General features: G+C 33.3%; 1 protein-coding gene across 2 annotated transcripts in view; it reads right to left on the reverse strand.

Moving 5' to 3' along the window:
* Window positions 1-17,840, reverse strand: part of LOC124536066 (adenylate cyclase type 2-like) — a 225,159-nt gene that overhangs the window by 119,081 nt on the left and 88,238 nt on the right. For both annotated transcript variants that reach the window (XM_047112496.1, XM_047112495.1), the window contains exons 3-5: window positions 11,705-11,911; window positions 1,867-1,995; window positions 303-497 (exon numbers count right to left, since the gene is read on the reverse strand). In XM_047112496.1, the coding sequence (XP_046968452.1) occupies window positions 303-497; window positions 1,867-1,995; window positions 11,705-11,911 (531 nt within the window). The remainder of the gene's footprint in view (window positions 1-302; window positions 498-1,866; window positions 1,996-11,704; window positions 11,912-17,840) is intronic.

Genomic DNA, 17,840 nt, shown 5'->3' on the forward strand with positions numbered 1-17,840 from the left:
AAACATATTAAAACCATTTTTGTTTTGCAGAAGAGGGAATCGAGCAATCAATAACCTGAGCCCAGAATATTATTTAAGATCTTCATTTAAAGAAATTAAAACAATGACCGTCGCTTCTCAATTTATATTCGATCATGTTATGTTTGCAAAAATATAAAATATTGCTCCAGATATTGTGAATTGATTACGAGGATCTTATTTCCGTTATTTAATTTATTTATTTTTATTTCTTATTTTATTACTTTTAAATCATGTTTATTTCATTCATTGTGCCAATTGATCAATATATCATAATAACTTACCTCTGCAGCGATGTACGCCGGTATCACAGATAGAAGCAGCCTCTCCTGTTGTTCTCTTTCACACTCGAGTTTGACGCGCTGTTCAAGGCAAGTCCTTGTGCCGGCAAATGTATTCCGATGAGCTCTCTCCGTGAGAGCTCGGTAGTAGAGACCTATCCCACTCGCTGACAGTAGGAGAGCCAGTTCACACGCCAACTTTAACAAAAAAAGTTTAAGTTTAAATGAAGTTTAAGCTGTATGTCTGTGGGTAGTTTGTTTTCTTATAGAGCGCCATCTAGTAATATAAATCGGAATCAAGATTTGTGAGTTTGACGTTTTTACTTCATCATTAATCAGCATCGAACATCGTCTATCATTCTACAATGACAACGATAACGCTTGTGATTGGTTGAAAATTTGAAAAGTAAAATTCAAAGTTGATTAAATTTTCTTAAATTTATTATTTATTTATTTATTTGGGAAGCCAACGTGATATACATAGTGTCTAATTCTACATATACATTGAGTCTTAAAAAATATATCCATGTATATCTCATGGATCTCTTACATACTAACTTATCCTGTAAGACAAAATAAAATAAAGAAACAGACAAAAATAATAGTACTGTGCTTATTAAAGAAGAAATTAATTACAAAAAAACCATCAGTTAGGTCTTTATGTTATAATGCATATATTAATATAAGCCGCGTATATCAAACAGATCATTTCCCTTTACTGAAAAATGAAATTTAGCGATTAAAAGAATGGAATATGTACGACCCATAGTCAATAATCGCTTTAAGAATAAGAAAGTAATTTTGAGCAATAAGTTTCCGGTTCCTCGCAATAAAGTGATATAACTTCTATAAACACAGAAACTCTGCAATTTTCGCGATAGTGCTTTATAATTTGTTCGACGAAGAGATGTGAAAGAAGCATTATCTGAAGTAGTGAAACTTTTAGATCATTAAGAGCATCGCTTCGAAACTTTCCATCGAACCGAAGATGCAACGTCATTAGCCGACTTCGTTAAAATACAAAATATCATAAAAAATATATCCTCAAGTTTACGCTCTATTTGAGTTCTCTTAAGTGCTCGATGAATTGCTGGAAGAAGTCACAATATTAAATGGGATTCACGTGAGTCGATTTCCGACACTGCAAGGCCGTACTGCCAAGATCGACCGTGTAAATAGTAAATCGTCTTGGCCGCAGGAACCCAAATTAGCAAATGCCAAAATAGAGCAGGTGATATGAAGTGGAAAACTATATTTAGCATTAGTAATGGTCAGTCACAACCAATCACCTGATGTGTTCAGCTCAAATATAATAAAATCATACTATATGTTTGTAAAATTATAATAACCTCTTCTTAATAAATGCCTATGTATATAAAATAACTTTGTTTTGTTAATTTTTGTCATTCTGTTTCTTCCGACCAATCTCTGGAATAGCTGGACCGATTTTGACGGGACTTCCATTGGCAGAAAGCTGATGTAATAAGTGATTTAAGCCACGACAGATTTTGTTAAATTAAAACGCGAAAAAATAAACTCTTTTTTCATAATAAAATATATCACCGACCTGTTGGTAGAATTGTGCTTCCTGACCCTGTGGTCCGAGACCAATCGCCAAGCCCATATACGCAAGAGTAAGCGCCGCAGCCAGGCTGAGTGCAATAGACCGGGCTATGGGCATCATTGTGTGCACCATCTAGGAGAAAAACAAATTACATTAACAGTTAGTACCAGCTCGACAAGAAACCATTTTTGTCTAAAGAAAATATGTCCAAAAAGTTTTTAAATACAATGGAACAAAATGCCAAATATTGTATCAGTATATTTCTCTTACAAGCTTTTTAAGTTAAAGGTTGGCGGAAGAGCATTAGACCACCCTATTTTAGTTAGTGGTCACCAACGCCTAAATACAATGGAGCTGTAAGAAAAAATAACCAACTCGTAGAACGCAAACGCGCTCCCAACCTTGAGAACTAGTTATGTTGGCTGATTTATTAATCAAACCTGATTACAACAATACTGAGTATTGCTGTATGATGGCAGAAAATCTGATAAATGGGTAGTATCTATCCAGACGGGCATGTACAATGCCTTACCACCAAGTCACAGAATCTTTTATAATATCAAACACATAGAATACATTATTGTTATTACAAGCCAAACAGTCTTGCTAAGCTAGGGCAATATTCCTCTATCCTTGATTTAAAGCCTATGCCCAGTCGGTAATAAGTTATTCGCTTTTAGAAAACTATTTCTAAAAAATAATTGATACTAATTTATACAAAATTAAATACGCTATCGTAAAAAGTATCTAAGATGTTACTTTGCAGTAACTTTATCACTAATAGCGATCTTTTACTCACTCTCTTACTCGTTTGTATTTAAATTAAACTTAAAGAGATGCAATATAACTTAAATCCAACTTATTTATTACAATACCAGATCAAAAACTCCACTTAGACTTAAAGTGTTCTCAGCGAAACTTTTGCATATTAAAACAAAGTGCATTAAACAAGAAATTGAAACGTATAAATGTACATAGAAAATTATACAAACGCATTTTAGTTCAACGACCTGAAAGTTTCAAATAAGAAACAATAAAAGGACTCAAATGGCTTAGCAATTTATATTTGTTCTAACTTAGTTAAAATATATTTATTATCAAAGAATATTTTTGGTTAATAATAATAAATCATTCAAATAATAAAATAATAATAATTTATAAATTAATATAATATAAATATGAGACAACATCACATACATTACTCTGATCCCAATGTGAGTAGCTGAAGCACTTGCGTTATGAAAAATCCTAAGTAACGACGGTACCACAAACATCCAGACCAAAAAAAACATAGAAAACAAGTGGTAATCTACATCGACTCGGGAATCGAACCCGGTACCTCGGAGTGGCGTACCCATGAAAACCATCGTAAACATCACTCGACCACGGAGGTCGTCAAAAATTCGTTATTTAAGTTATGTTATAAATATTTTGTGATTAGTTTAAAATTTTTGGTAGTATTTTTATGGCATTGATGGACTGGGCTACTTGCGCTAAGTGACTACTCCCCTTAACCATCGGCATGACATCTTAAGAATTCTTTACATCGGCAATACAACACCAAGCTTGGTAATTGAGATGTATCCAGTTGTTTTGTAATTACAGTATTACTCACTTGAAATCGAAACACAATTATAAAAAGTATAAAATATATATGATGAGTATAATTCCAATTCGAAAATAAAAGTAACTTCCCAACCTCCAAACTCATAATACTGAAATGGCACCCAATTCTCAACTCCATCAAAAACTTTGATGTTAATTACGAACACACAAAAATAACGGACTCGCGATGTTTTCCATCTAAAACGAACTACGAGAATATTTCAATGGAACTTGTTTCGAGAAAAACTATATATATACACTTATACATGTATATGTATTATACATATACTTATACATACAAGTCGTGTAATCGATAGGATCCATTAAAAACGTTTGTAATTATAATACTGACAAACATCCACAAAACTTTCATCCTAATTTCATTGTCTTAGACGACGAATTAGAAAACAACTTGTAATTTTTTTTAGTATTAATTTGACGAATCTTTACGAAACTCTTCATTCATTATTTAATCCCGAAGGAGATTAATTTAAAACGATAAGGAATTGCTGTCAGTGCCATTTATATACGAAATTTTCATCCTGTTACACCCACTGGTTTAAGAATTACGTCGTAAGTCAGTCAAGCATTTACAAATTTTATTAAGTAAATAAATTTGTGCTTATGTATTTGTCCCAACAGTTTCTGCAGTTCATCAGTTATCTGCAGCATCAGGGGACTTGCCGGCCTTTAGGGAAGAAGTATGTTCTTTTCTTGAAAGTTCCCAGAAAAACCAGCGGCGAGAGCTGGTCCCCAAAGTGATTGTGCGAAGCAGAAAATGTCTTAGAAATCGAGCTGATGTGGATTTTAGGTCATCAAGGTGGTGCGGATAAAACTTCGAATTTTGACGAGATGTCCGAAGGTGAAATTCAGCAGCTGGGATTAATCCGAACAATTCCTCGGAATATTCACCGTTAAAAATTCTGTGGAAGATGCAGAGTGATTTAACATCTCTACGCAAAGCCAAAGGATCAAGGAGATCGGAAAGGGCTTGATCGTCTACTTTGGATACGGTTAAAAGGAAGTAGCTGGTACTGGGGATCACCCGCCCAGATATGAGAGCAATACTCCGTGTGAGGCCGAATGAAAAGCGCAAGCCTTATATAGTTTTAGTCTATGGGTCGACGTGATATACATTTATTTATAGTTAAACATTTCAACACTTGTGTTTACCATTTACCATACAAACGAATCTCGAGTTAAATTTAATAACCACCAAAAAAAACATTTAAGGCAAACAATATTTAAACGATTAATACTACAACATAATAAATCAAGACAGCCATGTCACTTTCGCGTTTATATTATTAGTATAGATTTCAAAGTTATTAAACCTAAATCAAGCAACTTTGAAACTAGTTAAAACTTCAGATATACAAAAGCACAATCGAATAAGCCATAAAGGGTAATGAGTTTTCTTTAGATTAACTCAACGCCTTAAAAATAAAATATCAATCAATTAACGTAATATTCTGGACAGAAATTTAAAATAGGAATGCAAATTGTATTTATATTTAACATTTTAATTGCAAAGAACAAAGATTTAATAAATCATAAAACACTTTAAGGTAACAGTTTTTAGCTTCTTTTTTATATTTTAAATTTCAAAGAGAGTCTGGTCCCAACAGCTCAGATGATCGTTGTGAAGTTTTATTTAATAAACGAAGACCGGGTATAGTTTTATCGAAAGACAAAACTGATAATGTTAAAACTAACTTTCCCGACTATGAGAGAAAAATATTGGTCATCTAAGTATTTACTTAATAATCAATACAGAAATTAAACTTTGTTTTAAATAATAGTAGTAATGCCTCTCAAATTAGTAAATTTTATCCTCAAATTAAAGTTAAAGTTTGAGCCAGGCGTCGGATAAAAAGATTTATTAAACGTGTGAAATCAGAAATTTGACGTAATAAGCTGCCTTACGTCTCGTACACATTATAAATATATTATGACGCAAGTATATTTCCGTTTTCTCAAAAATATCCCCTATAGCGCTCTAGCTCCAAGATTTTAATAGACCGAACAGTTATTTTTTGTAAAATAAAAACAAGTTCGATATCTATAGCTTTACCACAAAAAAATATGAATGCCAATGAAATAAAAATAACCAAAACATGCTACAAGAACGGTATCGATGTCAGTTAGTTTTCTAACTTTTCTAGCCGCATATACTGCGGAGCTGAAATATAATAATATAAAAAGCCTTATCAAAACATAATTAATGAAACGCCGCATAAGCCTGCTTTGTAAACCTAACAAAATATCTGACAGTAAGACCACGTATACATTCAACAACAGCCTGTGAATTTCCCACTACTGGGCTAAAGACATCTCTCCCGTTAAGGAAAAGGTTTGGAACACAATCCACCACGCTGTTCCAATGCGGGTTGGTGGAATACACATATGGCAGAATTTTTCTGAACTTAGTCACGTGCAGATTTCCTCACGATGTTTTCCTTCGCCACCGATCACGAGATGAATTATAAACACAAATTGAGCACATGAATATTCAATGCTTGTCTGGGTTTGAATCCGCAATTATCGATTAAGATGCAAGCGTTCTAACCACTGGGCCATCTCGGCTCTCGGTACATATGTTAATCAAATTATCACAGGATTGACAGTCTTATGAAAAAAGAAAGAAATGCTATAAAACTTATTTTCCACATGTGCCTGCTCATATATACCAGCCGTGGCATGTGTAGACATGCCATTAGAGCAGAGATCGAGAGCCCTACAGGGGAAATTGAATTTCGAATGGAAGTGTTCTTTTTCTCGCTAGCCCCGTTCAATAGATTGAGCTCAGGAGTGATCGTGAGTGACCGAGGGCTACAGAGTAATTAAGATCATAACTATAAAAAATTGTATTTTTACTATGCTTTTTTAACTTACTTTAAAGCGATGTCAAATAATCTTTTCAGCTATTGAATTACTTTGTATTTTACACATAGAGCGCATGCATCTTTACCGATGAGTGCGGGCTCAAACCCAGGCAAGCACCAATTAATATTCATGTGCTTAATTAATGTTTATAATTCATCTCGTAAAGGAAAACATCGTGAAGAAACCTGCATGTGTCAAATTTCACAGAAATTCTGACACGTGTGTATTCCACTAATTCGCATTGGAACAGCGTTGTGGAATATGTTCCAAACCTTCTTCTCAAAAAAGGGGGAAAACCTTAGCCAAGCAGTGGGAAATTCACAGGCTATTGTTGTTGTTGTTGTTGCACATTGATCAATGTCAATATAATAAATAGAAAAATTCCTTTTTGAAACTGAAAGATTACATTTCGCAGCAGTTAAAGTTAGTCTGTAGACTATTGAAGGCCGCTAAAATTATTAATTAAAATTACTTTACCGGAGTATCAGGTAGTTTCATGGGGAGTAATTTGATTGCTTAGCTATTTTTTCATCTCTTTTGATTTATCGATAAAAACGATAGCTACAAAAATAACACGATAAAATAATACGAAAACATTGTAATCTCGATATTTACCATACACTTTTAAAATCAATTTACATCGCAAACTTTTCACTTAAATTGCATCGTATACTAACAACGTAGATTTCATAAAAAGTTTACGCGAACTATATTAGTTGAACGTGAAGTTGAAATTGTTTTCATTTAAGTTAATCTTTTTATCGTCTGCTCGCCCAATTAGTCATTGTCTGTGTGTTTTATGATTCAATTTTATAATTATAACATATATAAAATCAACGAGTAAAATTTACTCTATTCAAGTAGACTTTTACAAAGACTTTTGAATCGTTATAAAACCTTCCAAGCAAAAATAACATTAAAGAAATATAGTAATTAACTGTTTTTTTGATTCCGATTAAAGAGCATAGGGATGTTAATTTCAGTTAAGGTTATTTTTTATTGGAGGTATTTATAAGTACAGTCTCCACATGTATAGATCAGGTACACTATCACAGCCTTCTGAATCCAAAGCTTCAATCTTCATAGTGTTCATTTTCATCACACTATTTTAGTTTAGAGTTATTTAAAAGCTTTAAAAAGTTTCATGTCGTTTAGTAAAATTAAGTAGAATTAAGAACATTGATTTTTGTAATAATATTATGTCTACTTTTATGTTGATAAATCAAGATGTTAATTAAACTGAACAGTCAACAAGAAAATCTATACTATCTATACTAATATTATAAATGTGAAAGTAACTCTCTCTGTCTGTATGTCACTCTTGAACCAATGAACCGAATTTGATGATACTTTTTATGAAGCGCACTTGAACTTCAATGAAGGACATAGACTACTTTTTTGCCTTATACGTGAAAAACCTCTAAAACGCGAGCGAAGCCGCGGGCAACAACTAGTAAAAATATAAGTTCTTTGGTGAGAGGTGAGATGGTCCATTGGTTAGAACACGTGCTTCTTGACCGATAATTGCGGGTTAAACCCAGGCAAGCACTGAAATTCATAGACTTTCTGCCACATGTGCATTACACCAACCCGCATTGGAACAGCGTGGTGGTATATATGCCAAAATCTTCTCCTCAAACGGGAGAGGAGGCCTTAGCCCAGCAGTGGGAAATTTAATGACTATTAATAATAATAATAATAATAATCATTTATTTCAGACCATAATTTACATAGATCCATATATTGTTAGTAAAAATAAATTAATTAATCTTAATACCTAAATTGGTTAGTAAGTTCACAAAAGCAATTTTACTTAATTATTTATGTATGACATTTTTTTTTTTAAAACTAATTTTAAACTATTCTACTGGACTACGTGAAGTCGTATCCAGTGAGCTAGTATTGGTGAGTCCCAGCGGTCCGACAATGCACGCAAGATGGTGTTGGGACTGTCCCGTACTCGTCGAAGTAAGGACGCGCAGCGTTTGCGCATGATGGAAGCAAAACCATCTGTGTGAGCCTCTGCAAACATGGCAGAGGCGCTGCAGTATCGCGGCAGCCCCATCAACATCCTGAACGCATTGTTGTATTGCACACGTAAGTCATTGTATGCCCTCCGAGTATAGTTCACCCACAGACTGCACGCATAGAAAGATTGACAATATGCGTTAAAGAGCGTAGTTTTTACTTGTTTTGTACATTTTGCAAATCTGCGGATCAACATATTGCAACGAACAGACAGCGACCTTCGTTCTCTCTCTATATCAACATTATCTTTCATATCTTCCGTAATCCAGTGACCCAAGTACTTAATACGGTCAACCTTTTTTAGTGATGTACCACAAAGTGTAATATTTGGTACATGATTGTAACGCTTGTGATCCGGTTTAAATATCATAAACTCACTTTTCGTTGGATTGTATCTTAGTCCATGAGTCACTGCATAACTTTCACATATACTAAGAAGTCTTTTCATTGCACTACTTGAGGGACTCAGCAGTACCATATCGTCTGCGTAGCTAATATTATTGACACAGACTCCGTCAATATGACAGCCGATTCCAGTACTGCTAAGCTCCTCAAGCAGTTTATTAATGTACAAATTGAAAAGTGTGGGCGAGGTCAGACCCCCCTGCCTCACTCCGCAATCCAACCTATACTCTTCAGAGTGCTTACCAGCCCATTTAACATTATTTCTTTGGTGCCTGTACCAATATTTAAAAACTGATATAATTTCATCAGACAAATTTGTTTCAGTTTTTAATTTATTCCAGAGAATGTCATAAGATACAAGATCAAATGCCTTGGAGAGGTCTAAAAAGCATGCATATACTGGTGTTTTCCTGACAGTATAGTATTGAATCGTTTGCTTGAGGCACAGGATAGCACTTTCCGTAGAGAGGTCAGGTCTAAAGCCAAATTGTGCGTCATTAAGCGAGACGTGTTCATCCAGTCGCCTTCCAAGCAAACGGTCAAACACCTTCGCCGTAACCGTAGCAAGCGAGATCGGCCTATAGTTAGAAACGTCCGATGAATCACCCGTTTTATTTTTTATAATGGGTACCACTATAGTACGCATAAGATTATCATTACGTCTGGATTCGCACATTTCAATATAAGTATCACCAGTAGTTGGCTTGCCGTAAAGTACCCAGGTTTGAAAATAAAATCTCGCCCTGTCGTGGGCCTCACGCACATGCTTATTCCAACCAATAAGGAATTTGTGTTTACGTTTGACTTTAACAATATGACTACAGATTGCAGCCTCAGAGAGGATATGTACTATATTATCATATAACTGATTTATTTGTGTTCTGTGATATGTATTACTACACACACTATCACAACATTCCATCAATTCCTCCGGAAAAACTAATGTTGATAACTTTAATTGACATTCGTAATGATATTTAGATATTTGTTCTTTATCCCGATGACCCCAAATGATTTTATTTTCACACCTGTTTGTTACATTTATTTTAGATGTTATTACATTAAGATTACATTCTATTACTAGAGGATAGTGATCAGACCAATAGGTATCATAAAGAACATATATAGACGTAACCGCAGGCCGGACGGCACTATTCACCAGGCAGTGATCGAGCCAGCGACGGGAACCGTGTGCATCACTAACAAACGTATAGCTGTCTGATGGTAATAAGTCCATGTCTATTGTTGTTGGTGAGAAATTAACAAAAGTGACATTAAATTTTACATTTAATGCTGATATATGTATTTAGAAGCAACGTCTTTGTAGAAGTTACACCATTCACCATTTGCAAATACAAAGGTGCAGTCAATACGACAGTGGCTTTAGTGAATTCAGGATATAGTGGTTACAGAATCTGTGTCATGTTGACGTTACAAATCGAACTGAAGGCGATAAGATTTTCCGATAACTCCAAACAGAAGTTATATTCACTTACTAGAACTAAAGTTATTTTAAGATTCATTGTCTTGTGTTGTAATTTTGTATTATCATGTTATTTATTTAAATTCATTTCTATATTTAAATTTTAATATCCCGCCTATAGTTAAAAAGTACATTACTTTTGTTACCTACCTAGACAATGTTTTGTATCGGTTTGACAACTGACACTTTGGACATAACATCTTAGTTCCCAATTTTGGTGTCGTTTTGCGATGTTAGGAATGGTTAATAATTCTCACAGAACCATTGACTGTGGGCGGTGGAGGCCACTTACCATTAGGTGGCCTATTTACTCGTTTGCCCACGTATACAAGAAAAAACGAAATAATAATAATAATAGTTTAATTAAAATATCACCCATATATTAAGATTTAAGGTCCTAGTGATAGCATCATAATGGTTGTTTGTTTTGTCTGTCCGTTTCTAAATTCATCCATTTCCTGTCATCTGTTTAGTACTTGTCTTTACGGAATTTAATGTTAATATACTAGATCGTATATAGCATTTTTATTAATTGTTTGAAAACAATATACATTCGTTTAGATAAATAAGATGGAATTATTTTCTTTATTTTATTTACGAGTATACGTGCACAACCTAAATCCAGATTCGTAGAGGATTTATTATATAAAAAAAAATCTTTTTGAAAAAATCTCAAAAGATAAATGGTAACTTTATGCTTTAAGTTCACACATAAGTAAACAAAGCTAGAGGTAAAGATTTATCTATTTTAAGATATACTAAGAATGAAATATTAAACTGTAATTTTCGCTTCGCTGAATACAGGACGCATACTTACTGAAGTTGATTGCGATAATGCTCAAGCTCTTTCTTTACTAATATTTAACGACCAGAAATTTCTGTGTTCCTATCGCTTTTACAAATGTCAAATTGGTTTCTATTCAAGTTACTTGATCAAGCGTCAATAATCCGTATAAAAGAATGAGAATTTTACTGTAAAGGTATGAGCGTATAGTAGGGGGATTAAACATAAGTTAATGTATTGGCACCCATCGATTCTGGTAACTGCATTCTGGCATTCATTTCCTCGGTCATACATTAAGCAATTATGTAATTTGTTAAATAGGACAAAACTAAAATTGACACGACACGAATTTGAAATACATATTTTTCGTATAAAATACCATAGTATAAAACAAAGTCGTTTACCACTGTCTGTTCCTATTTATTCTTAGATCTTGAAAATTTCCCTTTTTGATAGATACATTAATTCGAGACGATGGTTTTTGTATATTATACTTGGAAAATATAGTAAAGAAAAACTGATAATTTTAGAAGTTTGTAATGTGACGTCGTAACATCATTTGTAGTATATTTATTGTTAGTACCCGGGCGAAGCCGGGATAGACCGCTAGTATTCTATAATATAAAACTAATTAAAATAACAAGACTTACCAAGATGAGAGCAAACAATGGCAATGGCGCATGGTGTGTAGCCATCAGCGTACCAGCACCGAGGCTTATCGTAACCAGGATAGATCCTGATAACGCCAACGCCTCCCATTCATCCGCAGCTGGTAACAGCGCCATCGCCAGTACGGCTAACAGCACGAATATTATCACTGACAGCACTGATATTGCTGTCACTTGTGTTGATAGTGTCTGTAACGAAGGAAAAATTAAATTAAATAATGTTTATTGGAATCTGTAAAGGTAAAATCACATTAACTTAAATTTTAAAATCATAAAACTTAGTAAGTTTTATTTTACTAAAAATCTTTACATATAATATAATTGAAGTGTCTATGTTATATTAAAATATCCGTTTTTACTTAATGCATATATATTTATATACGGCTCACATACCAAAATATATTTTTTTTACAATTTTTGACAGTTTGTCTTATTTCTGGAACAGCTGGACCGATATAGACAGGACTTTCACTGACAAATACTACACTGTTGAAGAAGTAACTTAGGCTATTTTAATTTGGGACTTATAAATAAAATAATTCATAAAAATTCAAAATAATCGGTCAGGTCCCACTAACGACTTAATATCACAAAAGTTGCCTAATACATAAAATTAAGTTATAGTAAGATTTGCGAACTGAACAGCAATGTTTTTGTTAAATTCAAAGGCCCATGACCTTATTGGCTACTTGAATATAAAACTCAATACTTACAAAATAAAAGAATACAACATACATACATACATGCCAAAAAGGAGAATAACGTATTTTATTTGCCAGTTCATAACTGTATAATAAATACATATCTTTTATCTCGCTCGCACATCAACAAAATAAATAAACCAGCAAAAGAATATTCAAGAGACGAAAGCCCAGCAGCGTTTCCAGAGATCTTAAATTGTCTGTTTTAGTAGTTTCAGTCGAACAATGAATCTTTGAATATCATAAAAGCTAAGCCCCGAGCATTTGCCTTGAAGGTCCCGAACCTTTTGTCGTTCTTTGTCACGTGAATTCCCTTAAGAAATATCGTATATTCGAAAAATGTATCATAAAATTAAAACTTTCAACTATTTTTCGTATTTTTATTGACAGCGTATAGGCGTGGAAGGACAAAACGGTTTTCTGTACACACATCCATATGTAATACTTTGGTCCAACCAAATACAAAAATACCAATCGAAATATTATGTCTAAATGGTAGACAATTCAATAGACACTGATACAATAGTAACAGTCTATCAATTTCCTCCTACTGAGGCCCCTTATCCCTTTGAGGAGAAACTTTAAAGTATATTCAACTACGATGCTCAATTCTAGATGGCGGATAAACATGTGGCCAAATTTTGTTGAAATTAGATACATGCAGGTTTCCTAGCAGTGTCTTCCTTCACCGCCGAACACGAGATGAATTATAAACACAAATTAAATCTGGATTTGAATCCGCAAGCATTGGTTAATACGCGCGGTTTCTAACCACTGGGCCATCTCGGCTCTTAAGCAATACTTAGCAACTATATACATTGCAATTTATGTATTCTTCTAATTGTAAAAGTTTCGACTTAAAGAATATAAACCCTCTAAGTTCCACTCGTAATGATTGCTTAAGGTTAAATTATGGTCTTATAATTGAACATTTATGTATACTGGTAATATTAATTAGGTTAATTGCTGAATACATTATTTAGTACTAATTACCATTTACCTTTCCTATATTAAGATTAAAAATTGTTTTAAGAGTGGACGAGACTTAAGGAGTAGCAGTACTATAGCTTTATTTTAAGGAATCACTCATATTCCTATTTATCTCTGGAGTCAGGATCGAATCCTGCGTATCCTTATAATGCTACGGCGGCCCTCGCATTCCCTCGCCCTTGCGGTAGTGACGCTTGACGTTTCGACAATTTATTTTAAATTATAGTATAAAGAATTAAAAGATCTTATCATTTTTCAATTCAAATATTTTGAAGGTTGTAAAAAAGTGGAGTTAATATATTTTGTAATAAAAAAAATTTACACACTACGTTTGACATGTTTGTAAAATATATATAACAAAGTATTCCTTAAACCTTACCCAATGTAGGATTCTATATAGATTCCTTCCCGTTCTTTTTATCTTGAATGAGGGGTGATTATTTCTGTTTTGTTATGCAATTGAAAGATTATTAAAGACATAAATGGCAATACAATGGCATTCATTGGGTTAATACAGGAATCTCTTTTGTCATCTCATCTCTATTATCTCAGGGATACTACATACTACATACAGGGATACAAACCCATGCTAGCACCGCTATATATATACATAAATGTGCTTAATTTGAGTTTATGATTCATCTCGTGCTCGGCGGTGAAGGAATCGTGAGGAAATCTGCATGTGTGCATTCCACCAACCCGCATTGGAACAGCGTGGTGGAATATGTTCCAAACCCTCTCCTTAATGGAAAAAGAGGCCTTATTCCAGCAGAGGGAAATTTACATGCTGTTACTTTACTTTACTTTACTTCTTTAAAATTCTTGGGTAAATAATGTATTAATTTTGTTATGAAATATCCTACTCGTATGCGGAATACTACAAATAATTATTTAAAAAACGTAAAAGTAAATGAAGATAAAAATGATTATTTCGCATTTTTAACAAGATCTCTTCTTAAGCACCACTAAGCTAGATGTAATGTTATAAAGAGGAAAAATGTTTATATGTACCGGGTAATCTTGAGAAATAATAATACAATTAAAATAAAATTCTTAGTACTATAAGGTATAAATTATGCTTATAACATTCTTCCTTAATAAACTGCAACCGTGCGAAGCTGGTTGGATCGTAATCACGCATATATTTAAACTGTTATCAATGAATAAAACGTGCGATTTATAAACTTCAACAAAACTGGCCAAGAGCTTGTTGGAAACAGTTCCGTAGCTATAAGATGGACCGACCGCTTGACACAAAAAAACTTATTTTCATTATTATTTAAAAAATATATTATTTTTCGATAATTTTAAAAACCAATTTTTGGATTATCAATGTACATCTCTCCACCAATTTTCATGGCAATCGATGCAGAAACGGCGGAGAACGAGCCAGGATCCGTCCTGGACGGACGGACAGACAGACAGACAGACATGACGAAACTATAAGGGTCCCTAGTAGACTACGGAACCCTAAAAACGTTACAAGTCATGAAAAGTAACAATCGGTATCCGATAATAATATCGTGTCGGATAGTATAAAAGCTATACAACTAAAATTATATGATTATGGGGCCGGATATTATATTTAAAAACATAGAAGGTTATAGTCTGATTGTTTAATCGATATTACTGGGAACAATGAGACATAGCATCGTCAACCGGTATTGGTATCTGATACGATACTGATGTTTTAAACAAAGCAAGTTTGTTATTATCTTTTATGTAATTAATTAACTTTCGCCCACGGCTTCCACGTGTGAATTTTCTTGACTTTCATTTAGAGGTTGTAGCTTAGTATTATCATTAATATGAATTATTCCTTCTGTTCACAATGTGCCAACAACCTTGAGAATTAAGATGTTACGTTCCTTTTATCTGTAGTTACACTGGCTCATCCAATTTACAAAGCGGAATACAAAAATATTAAGCATTACTGCTTAAAACGATTATTTGACGATTGGGTGGTACCTACCATGACGGGCTTTTACAGACCAATAAAAAATTGTCGAACAATTATTAAGATGTAAACGGGTAACAAACGAGCAAACTCATATTTGCGTTTTTATTATTACATGAATACTAATAGATATAATAAAAAATTTTAACAAAAAGAAAAACCGACTTCAAACAAAACACTATTTTAAAACAAATGAATATGCACGAAAAAGTAATAAAAATAATTGCGTATTCAACATATTTTTTAGAGTCTTCCTAAGTTAAATGAAATGAAAAATATTAGACTACTTAAAAGTCGATTAACGATTATATCATGTAGTTATAGTTATTGGTATATTTGGGGCCGGTGTCAGCCACGGTGCCCTTGCCCCAACAATCAAAAGAAAGAAGCGATTCGAGCCCCTTGATTGATCCAGTATATTATTGTGTAAAAGGTAATTTGTAAAAAACATATTTGTTAAAGTATTCTCGTATTGTTTTTTGATAGATATACTGTAGGGTTTTATTGGCTGACACCGACTCCAAATATAACAATAATTATAACTACATGATATAATCGTTAATCGACTTTTAAGTAGTCTAATATTTTTCATTTCATTTAACTTAGGAAGACTCTAAAAAATATGTTGAATACGCAATTATTTTTATTACTTTTTCGTGCATATTCATTTGTTTTAAAATAGTGTTTTGTTTGAAGTCGGTTTTTCTTTTTGTTAAAATTTTTATTTATTTTTTGATTTTAAGTGAAGCTGATGTTGTCTAACTAATTTTTTTTTAATATGGATAGATTAAGCGTTCCGTTTATATGAGTCAGAAACTACTTCGAGGACAATTTCAAAGGAAACTTGCGAATAAAGCAAAAATAGACTTTCGAAAATGCGGATTTAATACGTCACGCGGCGTAAACTACAAGGATCCCTCGAAAGAGCTGTAATCGAACTCAGCAAAAAAACTTTGAAAAAGACCAACTATATTTCGTACATCATATGACATCACATCACATACACAAAATTTGATTAAAGATAGTAAGAAATTCTGCCCCATATCGCACCCTAACTACGAGCCGTATAGGAGTTCCATCACTACATAGTATAAAACAAAGTCGCTTTCTCTGTCCCTATATCTTTAAATCTACGCAACGGATTTTGATGCGGTTTTTTTTAAAAGATAGTGTGATTCAAGGGGAAGGTTTTTGTATAAAATACATGAACAATATAGTAAAGAAACACTGATAATTTTAGAAGTTTGCGATGTGATGTAAATAAACAAATTCTGTAGTATATTTAGTATCAGTATTGCACCCGTGCGAAGCCGGGGTGGGTAGCTAGTTGATTATAATATTCGACTATGATAATTACGTAAACATAACCACATTACGGACGGTGACTCAAATATCCAAATAACCTATAAATAAAAGATTCGACTGAGTATCGCTAACGTGCTCCTCAGGATTGTTCCGTTCCCTTCCGTTCCGTTACTTTGTCATGGATCCTGTGCTCAGAACCTTACCAAACTTTCACCAAATTACCCTTGAAGTATATATTTTATAATAAAAAAAGAATTATCAAAATTGGTTAACGTGATTTTCAGTTATTCACCGATTTGTCGCGCATATACATAATGTAAATTTAAGACTTATGTCGTTTTCATATGGATGCCATCATCGAAAAAAAATTTAAAAAAAATGGGACCCCACGGGAAGCACTACCTTTCAAACAAAAAAAAAATTATCTAAATCGGTCCACCCAGTGAAAAGTTATGAGGTAACAAACATAAAAAAAAAAAAAAAAATACGAATTGATAACCTCCTCCTTTTGGAAGTCGGTTGAAAAATGAAATTATCAGAAAGTTATAAACTATTTCACTGACCCTATCTATTTAAATTACGAACGTCAAAAGCAGACTGAAAATCCGTATCTCCTTTATAATACTTAATTCAGTTTTTAAAACGAAGCTAATATTTTACAAATGAATGTATTTTTTTTATTTGCAATTGGAAAAGACATCCAGATATTGTATTTAAAGAAGTTCGAGATTACGTAATTATAAGGTTTTGATAGATATTATTGTAAGTATTTTTATCCGATCAATTAATATTTCGATTATTGGATGTTAATTTAGACTAAATTTGCAATAGCCAATCAGAAGCGTTCGCCAATCACAGCGACGACTTGATGATAGATGAGAACGGCTGGTTAGCGACAGGCACTCTGGTTTGAGCGCTCAACGAGGACCCAACCACAAAGTGTTATAATAAATTAAAATAGAGAAAGTAATTGCAGAGTTTAATTGATTGACCTAAGACCCCTTTATAAGCAACGTGTTCTATTAGGTCTTACTATTTTATTTATCAAATATGAATAGAAAAAGGTTAATCGAAATCCAATGAAAAGATGAAAAGATTCAACGTTATATAATGATAATTTACTACATAATATTGTATCACGCAACACAAAAGCGAACCCGATATA

The sequence above is a fragment of the Vanessa cardui genome, chromosome 16 (genome assembly GCF_905220365.1).
Source record: "Vanessa cardui chromosome 16, ilVanCard2.1, whole genome shotgun sequence".
Taxonomy (NCBI): domain Eukaryota; kingdom Metazoa; phylum Arthropoda; class Insecta; order Lepidoptera; family Nymphalidae; genus Vanessa; species Vanessa cardui.